Genomic DNA, 13,307 nt, shown 5'->3' with positions numbered 1-13,307 from the left:
TTATCTTAGAGGGCTTGACAGCTAAACCATACCATACAAGTTAAGCAATACTTGTGTCACATGCTCCATATCTTCATGAAATGTCCTACTTACACCACTATGTCATATAAATAGTTTAAGTTTATGATCCTTCCCCAAAATGGAATTCAAGAACAGTGAAAGTACAATGGATCCCGGCTGAACTTGAAAAAATTCCATATGGTGTAGAATGTGGTTACAAACTTTGAATCCTCAGTCAGTGGAACCTAATGGTAGGCTTGGTTAAGGTCCAGAACCATAAAATAACAAGCCCCCATGAACCATATAAAACAATTAACAAAGTTTGGCAAGGGAACAGATTGTAAAATCACCTTCTGATTAAGAGCACAGTAATCCACTACTGCTCTGTAATCCGTGCCATTCTCCATAGGTATAAGAAAGATGGGTGATGCATAAGGCAAGGGTGATGGCCAGATAACCTTGTCATAAAGCATTTTATCAGTTATCTGACGCAATGCCCTTATCTTTGGAAAGGATAGCCAGAAAGGGGCCTGACAAATTGGAACATCATCAGCCAGTTGTATTTGGCACTGAAACTCATCTATGAATCCTAGCTTGTCAGTTAATACATCAGTAAACTGCCTAAGCACCCTCAACAATAGTTTGCCGTTTCCTTGTTCCAAATGGCCAAGCTCACATTCAGCAGCAGAACTGGAAACAATATTTAATGTCTTGTGTGCAACTATGGTCACATAACTGGTGATGTTTTCTGTACTGAAATTATAAATAAAATTGTCTGCTTCAACAATCAAGAACCAGTTTCATGCCCTGAATGAAATCATAACTTGTCAAAAGTATTGTAGATAATCCCTTTGCAACCATTAGACTCATTGGCCATAACGACCCTTGAATTTTATGCTTTCCCACACACACAGCACATTAATAGCAATACCTGTTCATTAATGGTATGACAATTCGGACTGACTGTTTGTGACCAAAAACATATAGATATTGTGGTACTTTACATACCAGCCATACTCCTGAACAGAAGGACTACTTCCTGAATCCAACAAGATGCATGCAGGCTCGTGATTAAGAGCTGCACATACAAATGGAAGGAACTGTCTGGTGACTGATTTAATATTATTACACCCCTTCAGCAGAAATCCGTATTCACACTGGAGTGCACTTTGTTGGTGTCAGCTGTTCCAAAATTTCTCTTGCCTAGTGGGACACACACACACAAAATGCTCTTACTACCCATAATTATAGCAGCTCCTTCTGAGAGGGGCCACACTTTCATTTGGTTTGCATGTCTACTGAGTTCTAAAACCCTCGCTCTCTAGCAAGATTCTTTGAATCATGTTTTTCATCTCCAAAGCTGATACTCTCTATACATGCCACAATTTTATCAAGGTCAGCAAAAGAACTAGGTTTATCACAGAACAATACATATGAATGATCTTTGGGTCTCTTTTCTTCCAAAATGTTATTCATGGCTTACGTTTTGCTTATGGTGGCATGGATCTGCTCAATATACTGTGCAAGTGTCTCACCATGGGCTTTCATGTGAAAGCAATGCTGACTCACAATATCTTTCCCACCACAACTAAATAACTTATCCTGCATAATCTTCTCACATAAATCCTTCAAAATGCATCTATTATACAAAATTATTCTAATCATCCCACTCAAACAACACCAAGCTAAACAGTATAAGAACTGAAGAATCACTATATGAGCAATCTTAAGTGTATCTACATGGTTTTCCAACTGAACAGAGGATCTAAGTATTTCCTGAACATTGTCAATAGACAAAACCACTAATACCTTGGAGCATTGGTAAAATGGGAGTGGCTAACTTCTCAAATTGTTATTATAGTCCAGCATGACCCCCCTCCCTCGACATTCTGTCAATTGAGGTTGTCCTCAAAGTAACCCTCCATTCTAAGGCACTGGGTCTGACTTGCAATTGCACAGCTCTACTCTGTAATTTGACAATTCTGGAAGCCTATTTTTTTCTGGTTTTAAGTGACTGTTAGTCTTGCATCAGTGACTGATTTGAACCTGAACATGATAAATCCGAGAATGGGGAGGATTGCTACACTCCAGGAAGCCAATATTCTCCTGAACACTGGACAGCATGGTAGCACAAACATGTAGTATGGCACTTACTATGCCAGCATTGTCTGTAATGATTCACAGCAAACAACTGAAGGCTCCATGCAGCTGGGCACACAACTTGGCAATGCTACCTTCTCCCATATACCCACAACACATACTGAAGCTGCTCCCTTTTTTAATAAGAAATCTTCATCATGTCTCTGAGTTCCATTGCTGATGAAATGTACCTAAAACACATGCGTAAAAAAGGAAAGGAAGGAAAATTGGGTTTAATGTCCCATCTACATTGAGGTCATTAGAGATGGAGCATAAGCCAGGACTGTGTCCAGGATGGGGAAGGAAATTGGCCACGCCCTTTCAAAAAAACCATCCCTGGCATTTGTTTGGAGTGATTTAGGGAAATCATGGAAAGCTAAATCTGTTAGTCTGGCTGTAGGTTTGAACCATCATTCTCCTGAATGCGAGTCCAGTGTGCTAACCACTGCACCACCATGCTCAGTCATAAGCATAAAGAGATAGAGTCTTCACATAACAAACTAAAACCAAAACAAACAAACTTAACTCATGATATTATTTTGGATTGCACCCAAAGGTAGTGAGCAAGGAGAACAAATTTTTATTCACTCAGGCCAGAAATGCATTAATCAAATTAAAATGCAAATAGCTGCCAAAAACATACAATTAAAACAAAACGTGCAGAAAGAGACAGCCAAAGGTTTTGCAAGTAGCTGGCAATGCCTTATGAGAAGTTGGTGATGGCCACTAGTACAGGAGGTACTGCCTTACATGGCTCTCCATCTAAGTTCTTGCAACTGCTGGCCATTCTATAACATGTAGGAAGGTATTTGTTAAATTACATATAACAATTTTACTTGACATCTGTGCAAAATCTCTTTAGTGATTTTTAATCCCCAAACATTGACAAGAACAAATAAACTGCTAGAAACACTGGAAATAAAAACCTTTTTACAATATGGTACACTAAAGGGCCAAAGAAACTGGTACACCTGCCTAATATCATGTAGTGTCCCCAAAAGCATGCAGAAATGCCACAACACAACATGGCATGGACTCAAATAATGTCTGAAATAGTGCTGGAGAGAACTGACACCATGAATCCTGCAGGGGTGTCCATAAATCCATAAGAGTATTAGGGGGTGGACATCTCCTCTCAAGTTCTGCTGGAACTGCCCAAATCTGTTGGAATGCACAATGGACATGAATGGATGTAGGTGATCAGAAAGGATGCTTACGAAGTGCTATCTAAAATTTTTGGGACTGGTGCTGCCATCTGTTGAAAACCTTACCTTTGGACTAATGGTCACCATCACCCTCGTAGTAGTTCCCATCCACAGGTACACACCAGTCCCAGTGCTTCTGCCACTGGTAAAATGTTTTCTGGAAGTCCTGTTCTTTGAGGGTGTTTCTCACCACCAGCAATGCTTCTTGAATCCTCTCTAGAGTGTTGAACCAATGGCCTTTCAACTTGAGTTTCAGTTTTGGGAATAGCGCGAAGTCGCAAGGTGCTAAATGTGGCGAGTATGGTGGGTGGGGTACAACCGCCATGTTGTTTTTTGCCAAAATGGTCCTGGTGAGCAATGACATGTGACAGGGCGCACTGTTATGATGCAGCAGCCAGTTCCCTTGATGCCAAAGTTCAGGCTATTGTTGCCACACGTTTTCATAGAACCATCGCAAAACGTCACAGTAGTACAGGGAATTCGCTGTTTGGTTGGGTGGGACAAATTCTTTATGCACAATTCCCTTGGTATCAAACACAATGATGATCATGCTCTTCACCTGTCTCACTTTTTTTAGTCTTGGAGAGCCCCGTCTCTTCCACTGGAATGATTGTTGCTTTGTCTCTGGGTCATAACCGTAAATCCGGCTCTCATCTCTGGTGATAACCCATGACAAGAAGGTTGGATTATCAGATGCGGTCAGACGAGGGTCCGTGCACACTTCAACATGCTGTGCCTTCTGATCGGCAGTCGAGATCCTTGGCACAAATTTTGTGGTGACACAATGCATACCCAGTTCATTAGTCAACATTCGTTGACATGTCCCATAACCAATACCTACTTCATCCACAAGGTGTTGAATGGTTTGACATCGATCCGCATGAACCAATTGTTGAAGTTTGGCAACAATGTCTGGCAGTGTGCGGCTAATGGGCCTTCCAACATGAGCATCATTTCCGACATCTGTATGGCCGGCCCCGAAGCAAGTGTGCCACTCAAACACACATGTACGGCTCATACTCTGCCCCCAAACACCTGTTGAATCATTGCAAGGGTCTCTGTAACACTTTTTCCGAGAGTCACACAGAATTTGATACACACTCATTGTTCTTTCGTGGCTCCATTGTAAAATCACCACACACCAAACACAGATTATTAAGGAAATCACTGTGGACATGCAACACGTTCTCCCAGCTGAATGCCACTCCACACTCTGACTGATCAGCTATGCAGCTCTCGCCATCTGGTGGTGCAAAGATCTAGTACTCCTACTTTCCAAATGGCAGCACCAGTCCCAAAAATTTTGGATTCTACCTCGTATGTATGTGTCACCTGTCAGAGTCATATCTAGATGTATCAGGGGCCCCACATCACTCCAACTGCACATGCTGCACACCATTATAGAGCCTTCACCAGTCTGAAACAGGGTCCATGGATTCATGAGGTTGTCTCCATACCCATACATGTCCATCTGCTAGATAAAGTTTGAAATGAGAGTCATATGACCAGGCAACATGTTTCCAGTCATCTGCAGTCCAATGTCAGTGTGTTGACGGGCCCAGGTGAGGCATTAAGCTTTGTGTCATGCAGTCATCAAAGGTACATGAGTGGGCCTTCAGCTCTGAAAGTCCATGTCAGTGATGTTTCATTGAATGGGTCACATGCCGACAGTTGTTGATAGCCCAGCACTGAAATCTGCAGCAATTTGTGGAAGGACTGCACTTCTGTCATGTTGAATGATCCTCTTCAGTTGCCGTTGGTCCAGTTCTTGCAGGATCTTTTTCCAGCTGCAGCAATGTCAGAGATCTAATGTTTAACCAGCTTCCTGATATTCACAGTACACTTGTGAATTGGTCACATGGGAAAATCCTCATTTCATTGCTACCTCAGAGATGCTGTGTCCCACTGCTCATGCACTGACTATAACACCACATTCAAACTCACTTAAATCTTGATAACCTGCCATTGCAGCAGTAGTAACCAACTAAAACTGTTCCAGACACTTGTTGTCTTATATAGGCCTTGCCAACAGCAGCGCCATATTCTGCCTGGTTACATATCTCTGCATTTGAATACACATGCCTATACCTGTTTCTTTGGCACTTCAGTGAAAACACACTAGTAAAAGGCAACAATTTACATTTAACATGCCAATAAAATAATAATCTGAAGAGTAAAACAAGGCAAACTAGCTTTCTTTTAAGGCTCTCAGAACCTCAGCAACCCTGTGAAAGCCATTAAGACTTTTAACTTAAAATTCAAATAGTTAGCTAGCAAGGATTTTAAAAACTAAGAAATTTGATAGTAACAAGAAATTTACAGTTTTGGATAAAGATCATGGAATTTGGTTTCAGTAACACACAATATACAGTAAAACAAATTGAAAGGAATTCTAAAGCCAGAAACACATATTAAAAAAGGGAAATAACTTGTAAAACTTTAAGCAACAAAACATGCCTCAGTTAACTCAAATTCTCGGACCTGCACTGGAACACATGGAGGAGAATGGCAGATGACAAAACAATGAAGTTGGTGAAACAAGGGACCAAGAAAACTCTCCAAGCCAAGTTGCCACAGGCATGCTTTCCAGAAGGCACAAATGTTGGGAAATATGTTCACCAAATTCTCTTCCTTCTGTATCACCCAGAGTTTGACTGGGTGGGCCCAGCACACTTCCACTGAGAATGCATCAGCTCTTCCAACCAGTACTTGCAACTTATTGTGTCACTTAGACCAATGTGTATTATAGCCAAGTAGCATCCAGCCAGAATGTTTGCTTCCTCTTGTGGCTCAGCACTGCCCATATATGTTGTGGTGGACCAGCACTGCCTTTTCCCATCTGCTATAGTCCAAGATTGAAAAACAGAATGTGTCAAACTGGCACAGCAAGTCCTTTCAAGCCTTGCAAGTGGTCAGGCCACATTGCCAAAAAATGAAGATAATGTAGGCAACTGTGGAGAAGCAAAGAGAGCAAAGAAAAGAAATGGAAAGAGAGACAGAGGGGGAGGGGGGGAAGTGTTGGGCCCTGCCCACTCATCTCCTATAGGGTGCCTAAAGGATGCTGCTTTCTCGGATAGCTATACAACAATTCAAGCAAATCACATCAATGGTTTTTTATTACAATAAAGTAGATTGACAATACTTAACTTTGGTTTACAACAAGTTGTTGCAAGCAATGGGCAACATGCAAATAATCAATGTCCTTCGCTGTAGACAATGTCCATACAAAAAATTAATGTAAGGCACAAGTCTCAGTATAACAGTTAGGATGATGCTCTTCTATGGCCTCTTCTAATCCTGGGTCTACTAGTCCGTCTTCTACTGCCCGGTTGAGGCTGGCAGGAGGGGTACTTATATTCTCTTCTTGTAGAAGCCGCTCCCTGTTGTGGTGACATCCTTGTGAGAATGCTATTGGCTGACATTGTCTCACAGCCTTCTCTGCTCTTGCGTTCTTCATTTTTGTGCTGGCACTTTTCGTTATGCTGGAACAGGAAGGAGATGGGCAGAGAGAGGAGAGAGAAGGAGTTGGAAAGAAAGAAGGTGAAGAGAAGATGTACAGAGGGAGGGGGAGAAGGAAATGGGCAGAGAGAATGGAGAGAAGAACAGAGAGAGAGGGAAAAGTTGGAGATGGTCAATGAGAGGGGGGAGGAGGACATGGAAGAGAGAGGGGGAAGAGAAGATGTGTGGTGTATATGTAACATATTCTTTTGTGGGAAAATCCACAGGTAAAAACCTGGATATTTCCTGTAGTTGTGCATGCTTCTAAAGCTCTGTTCATTCCTGATTTGACAGTTAGCACCTTCTGTTGTAAATCTCATTTTTTATCTTCATTTTCCTTTTTTCTTCCTTCATTTACTGCATTTTCATATGTCCCCCTTTCGTTGATCCAATTTAATAACTCCAGTGTTATCCAAAGATTTCTGCTAGATCTTGTCTTTTTGTGTGTTTGATCCTGTGCTGCCATCATTATTTTATCTATTCTTCTTCTATTGTTTCCTTTCCCCTGGTCCAAGGCCACATCTTTCTACTTAGTTGTTTCTATTGTAGTGCACCAGGAATATCCAAGTGCAGACACAGTTTCCTTTCACCTGAATGCAATGTAATAAACATTTGTATGTATGTTGTTTGTTTCCAAACAAAAAATCTTTGTTGAATCATACTGGCATCACTTTATTAGATAGTCACTTGCCCTACCTGTTTTATCATTTTAAAAAATTAACCAGTGCTATGCTCAGTGATGGACAGTTATTATGTGCTAATGTCCTACAGAACACTGTAAATATTGCATCAAAATTATGCCATTTTGCTTCAAATATAAGCTGGATATTGCACTAAAATGATGCCATTTCTCTTCAAATGTTAGCCATAAATCACACTAAAATTATGCCATTTCTCTTTGAATGCATGCAGTTATGCAAATAACTGCAACAACTAGAAACCAGTGTTGAGTATTATGATCAACTCATAAAAGTGACACAGCAATCTGTTTACTGCTGCACATGTTCTTCTGGCACTATGAGTGCTATGTTGCTCATAGCACCAAGACAGTATTGTCTTTGAAATTGCATTTTGTGTAAGCATAGAATGTAAGGAATTTTTAAAGTACAATTGTGGTGATGGCAATGTAGGTGTTGCACTATTAATTATAAAATTCAAAAATAACGTTTCAGTTTTTATATATATTAAATTAATATGTTCAATTTAATTAGGATTACTACAATTGTAGGTCAAAAGCCTATAGGCTAGATGGTGGTAAAACAAGTGAGTATACCAGGAAATTTAGTATGAAAGTTTTTTTCTGTAAATGATCTGCAAAAGAGGCTATTATTCAGTAGATCTTTGGAGGAGAAAGTGAGATTTAAAGAGATAGGTAGATATACTTCCAATGTAAATCTAACAACAAGGGACATGGGATGAAGCCCACTGATTTGTTTACATAAGACTGAAAATTTTTAAATACTTGCAAAATATTTTGATTAGCTTCTTAACTGTTCACAACCAGTCCATAAGCTTGAATACTCAGTCATAAAAATCTTGAAGAAGATTTACAACTATCTGTCAAAGAAATTGAAGAACTTATTAAAACTTTATAAAGCTTTCTTTCAAATATTCAAGTTATAAAAAATTAAAAATATTCATGCTTTTATTGATATTAAATGTTTTCCTTTCTAATTAGATATTTTCATCATTTCGTATTCCCATACCAAGATTTCATGTAACATCAAATTTTCTTTCTAGATCATTCATGTAATCTGTAGCAATAGGATTTGAATTTCGCAAGAAATTATCAGTGTGAAGCAGAACTAAATTCTTAAGTTTCAGTTCTATGAGAAATATGTTTGAATTTGTTCCAGTGATCCAACATACGAACTAAATGATGTTGTGACAGAGCACTGGCCAGCCTACACATTAGAAGACCCTGCATTTGCAGACATTGGACAGGAACTGAAAATCAAAAGAAATATTAACAGCCAGTATTTCAATTTCTGGTGGGATACATACTATCCAGCACGTCTTCAATCTGCTAAACAATGACTATCTAAAAACAACTGATGCAGACTCTGTTGCTTTTGATTGGTTAAGTTTCTCAAATTTCTCTCCATCTCTCTGTTCGCATTTCCTGGGTGGGTACTGTTTAAATGTTTCATTCGATTAAGATAGAAGGGAATGTGTTGCATTTGGTTATGAAAGGATATTCATTTTGCATTGAAAACCAGCACAAAAACAAAACAAAAAATCATAGAAATAAATTATTATTCAAATGGATCATCACTTTAGTGCTTCAGAAAACAGAATGACCTCATATGGATCACTGTTTAAATGATAAGTTCAAACGATCGTTTTAAAGGATTGTAAAAAACAAACAAATACCATTTTGTTGGAGTAACTGAATTTGAAAAAAAATCGCACATTTTGCATGGAATATAGAACAAATGAGAGAGAGAGAGAGAACACATTCATAACGGTGAAAGGTCAAGATGTAAAGTATGTGAAGTGCATCTCTTGGAAACCATCTAACAGAGATGTCCATGCTCGGATAATTTGGAATCAAAATGTTATCATTTACCAGTTGTAACAGATAAATTTCACCAAGTACATTATTAATCTTATTTTACATGTTTATAGTTACTGGAACAAAATTAATTTATTTAACATTCATGTAGTACAGTAGCACCTAACTGACATGACTGTTACTACCAAGTGTTTCTGGAGCCTTATTAGACAAAGAAATTAAGCTATGTATACTGACAAACAGTATCATAGTAATGTGTGTCATCAGTACAAGTAATAGGGGACATGGATTTAATGAATCTGAAATAACATTTCCAGATAGAAAGCACAACTATAATTTTTTAAAATGTAACTTCACACACAAAAAATTAAAATTATTGTAGAAAAGTAATTTTCAAATAAACTTTAAAGATTGAGGTAAATAATCAGCACAATGTCACATAAAACTGAAATTAGACCAAATGAAACTAATCACTTCATCATATCAATGAAAATAATCAATGTTTGAAAATATAAGCTATTTGGATGGATAAAAAAATCTATTCACCAAGTAGCAGCAGGAGGAAACACATATAAAGGATATGAAAATATGCAACCTTTTAGAACCAGTGGCTCCTTCTTCTGGTAGAAGACTTGAAAGGTAGAAAAGAGGGATGGAGGAAAAGGAATGGTGAGGCTTAGAACATGGGGAGACTTACGGAAAAGTCAAAAAGAATCCTGGGTCAAGGGAGACTTACCGCAGATGGGATGAGAAGGAAAGACAGATTGTTGGCACCAGACAAGATTTTAAAACTAAAAGATTGGACAACTTTTCGGTAACTCTCCCCATTTCCTAAATCTCATCAGTCCTTTAACTTCATCCCTCTTCTTTTACCTTCAACTCTTCTGCAAGAAGAAGAAACCATTGAATCCAAAACCTTGCATATTTGCTTATCTTTTATATGTTTTTTCTCTTGCCTTCACTTGGTGAGTAGATTTTTTATCTATCCAGTAACAATCATTTTATCAGTAACTCCACATTCTGTGAAACTATATCTTTCCAAACTAAATTTTCAACTGACAACCTCCAAATATTGAACAAGATGTAATAATATTCAGATTCTTAACATATAAACAAATTTTAAGTACTCGGAACACATAAGATAATTTGATCAAAATCTCTATCTTATTATCAGGTGAACATAATATTATATGAATGAATCATTTGAATACATTTATTTTCTTTTTTAAAATCTGAAATCATTGTTTTTAAATAGTTATGGACTTCCTTATTTCCGTTACATAAGTTGAAGTTTTGTGAGCTAGTGGACAGTGAAAGTCACAGCTAAGCCAACAGACTCTTTATCTCACATCAAGAGACAGCTGCATAATGTCCTGTAGACAGAAACAGTTCTATTTTGAAAATTAGTTCATATCACTCATAAGATGATATAAACTGAGTTCCATTTACAACAGAAACATTTATGGCAGTGGCTGGAAGTATAACATCTCAAGGAATACATACATCATTTACAATGTTTATTAGTTAGTTTCATCATCCAGGGATCATGTGCATGATAAATTGTAATGATGTGGAATGTGTCATTTTACACTCACATGGCAAACTAATTTCTAAGAATGACTTTAATGTAGCAAATTCAGGGAAAGAGGCCCTGAAAGAGAGCTTAGAAGACACAGAGATAGTTTCTTTCAGGTTGCACAGTTGCTTGTTGAGAATGAATGTGCCACTCAGAAAATACACACAATGAAAGTACTTTTAGTCAGTAACAAATGTCTAGAAAAGCTAATGTAAAACAAGGGCAATATGGTGACCATTTTCATTTCACATATTCATTAAACAGAGGAGGAGGATGGAACTGCACAAAATGAACATGCTTTGTGCATCATTAAGCAATTATGATTAAAAATGAAACCAGTGCTGGAATTTTCAAAACATATAGCAGACAAAAAACAACTATCCTCTTATCTGATCTGTGGATTTGTCTTAGATCATAGGTAATGGCATTCACAGATCATTACATGATGCCAGCCTGAGTGCACCACATTTAATGAAAGAACAGCTTGTTCCTTTCAGTATGAATATAGCAGTAATCTCTAATTTTTATTAAGGGACTAAAATCATTCCTGGTCACTATCAATTTAATTCACAGCTCGAACTAAGGGTAAGTGCAGTTCGCATCCAACATTCTTATTGTTTCTTTTGAGTCAGTTATCTGAAGCCATTTGATATGCTTTAAAGTTTTAAGAAATAACAGGAAAATTACTGATCTCATACTTAGCTGCTGAATTAAATAGCTGTTTTAAAATGTCATGCTGATCTCATTGCCAAATTCTAATGGAGTTGATATGCAAAGGCTGTCGTCAATTACTTCATTGGTATCCCACCAGGAATTGAACATGAGACTGTTGGGTGTGAAGTGTGAAACATAGACACCGCTCCATAAAGAATCAATCAAGTTAACAATTGTATCTCCAATTGTGTCTCATGTTAATAGCACTGGCAGTAGAGTTAGCACAGAAATACTCCAAAATGCAACGGAGAGAACAAAACTTTTTGTTTTATATACTTCTATGAAGTTTATAAAGTACAATATTTGAAATGTAGCTCATCCACATGTGTTGTGTGCATTTCATGTATTAATGGATTATTAAATTAGAGTACAGCTTCTACCAAAGTGAAATTGTAATGCTGTGAAATGGCTGTGTAATATTACCTTGCATGTAAAAAACTAATATTTTTACAAATGGAAATAAAATATATTTATTTTTACTTTTCTATATATATTGTGAAGTTTATTGCCCAGTTAATTACTCATAAACTATTTCATTGCACACTTCCTAAAAAAAACTTTTCAGATATTACATATGATGCCGGCCGCTGTGGCCAAGTGGTTCTAGGCGCTTCAGTCCGGAACCGCGCTGCTGCTACGGTGGCTGGTTCGAATCCTGCCTCGGGCATGGATGCGTGTGATGTCCTTAGGTTAGTTAGGTTAAAGTAGTTCTAAGTCTATGGGACTTATGACCTCAGATGTTAAGTCCCATATTGCTTAGAACCATTTGAACAAATGTTAAGAATATTAAGTTGTCCTTAACCTTCATCTACCCTTGTCCTCACTACAGGTGTGTCCCTCTCATCTTGGAAGTCTCAATGACCTGCCCTCTCTTGTTAAACTCCTCCAAGCTTTTCCCCTCTCCCCTCATGGAGGAAGGAACTGTTAGATCTGAAAACTAGACAATGTATCTCTTTTATGTTTATATGTATTTGTCAGCATTACTACACAATTAACCTTCTGAAGGTAAGCAATGACCATAAATTCTGACTCATAATTTACCATATGGCGGGGCACTGAGTCACAGATAGGCACAACAAAAAGTCTCTCACAATTATAGCTTTCAGCCATTAAGGCCTTCACAACTCGCACACACGACTGCAGTCTCAGGCAACTGAAACCACACTGCAGTGTGTCTATTGCTGACAAAGGTCTTAATGGCTGAAAGCTATAATTGTGAGAGTCTTTTTGTTGTGCCTATCTGCGACTCAGTTATCCTAGATTTTCCATTGTTTGACTCATAATTTATTACTTTTCTCAATTAAATTTTCCTTTATAACATTAAAAATAACAAGATATAAATGTGGTGCTTGCTAATGATTATATTCATTATAGATAAATTTTCTTAGTTGATATGTTTCCATCCACAATGATTCTTTCGTGTCATATAGAAATCACCTCAATGTTATTCGTAAGAGAACATCTTAAACCACTTCTAATGAGTTAAATATTATTAACACTATGTAATAGGAGTGTTTTATTTTTGTTCCCATACAATGTTCCTTAAGAATTTATGGTCTTCCTAAACAAATATATTATTTTATTGTGGTAGTGTCTGTATAAGACAATTAGTTGATTCTAAAACAAAATGTATTTGTGGAACTTATTAAAAAAGGTACTC

At 37.8% G+C, this 13,307-nt stretch overlaps 1 protein-coding gene across 1 annotated transcript in view; it reads left to right on the top strand.

The window, feature by feature from the left end:
- The window catches only part of LOC124775104 (esterase FE4-like), a 383,368-nt gene extending 371,238 nt beyond the window's left edge, over positions 1–12,130 (top strand). The window contains exon 11 of the mRNA XM_047249928.1: positions 8,699–12,130. Coding sequence (XP_047105884.1) covers positions 8,699–8,879 — 181 coding nt within the window. The 3' untranslated portion in view covers positions 8,880–12,130. The remainder of the gene's footprint in view (positions 1–8,698) is intronic.
- The last annotated feature ends 1,177 nt before the right edge of the window (positions 12,131–13,307 follow it).

Source organism: Schistocerca piceifrons, chromosome 2 (assembly GCF_021461385.2).
Source record: "Schistocerca piceifrons isolate TAMUIC-IGC-003096 chromosome 2, iqSchPice1.1, whole genome shotgun sequence".
NCBI classification, from domain to species: domain Eukaryota; kingdom Metazoa; phylum Arthropoda; class Insecta; order Orthoptera; family Acrididae; genus Schistocerca; species Schistocerca piceifrons.
The sequence above is the reverse complement of the archived record's forward strand: the minus strand, read 5'-3'. Positions and strand labels throughout refer to the sequence as shown.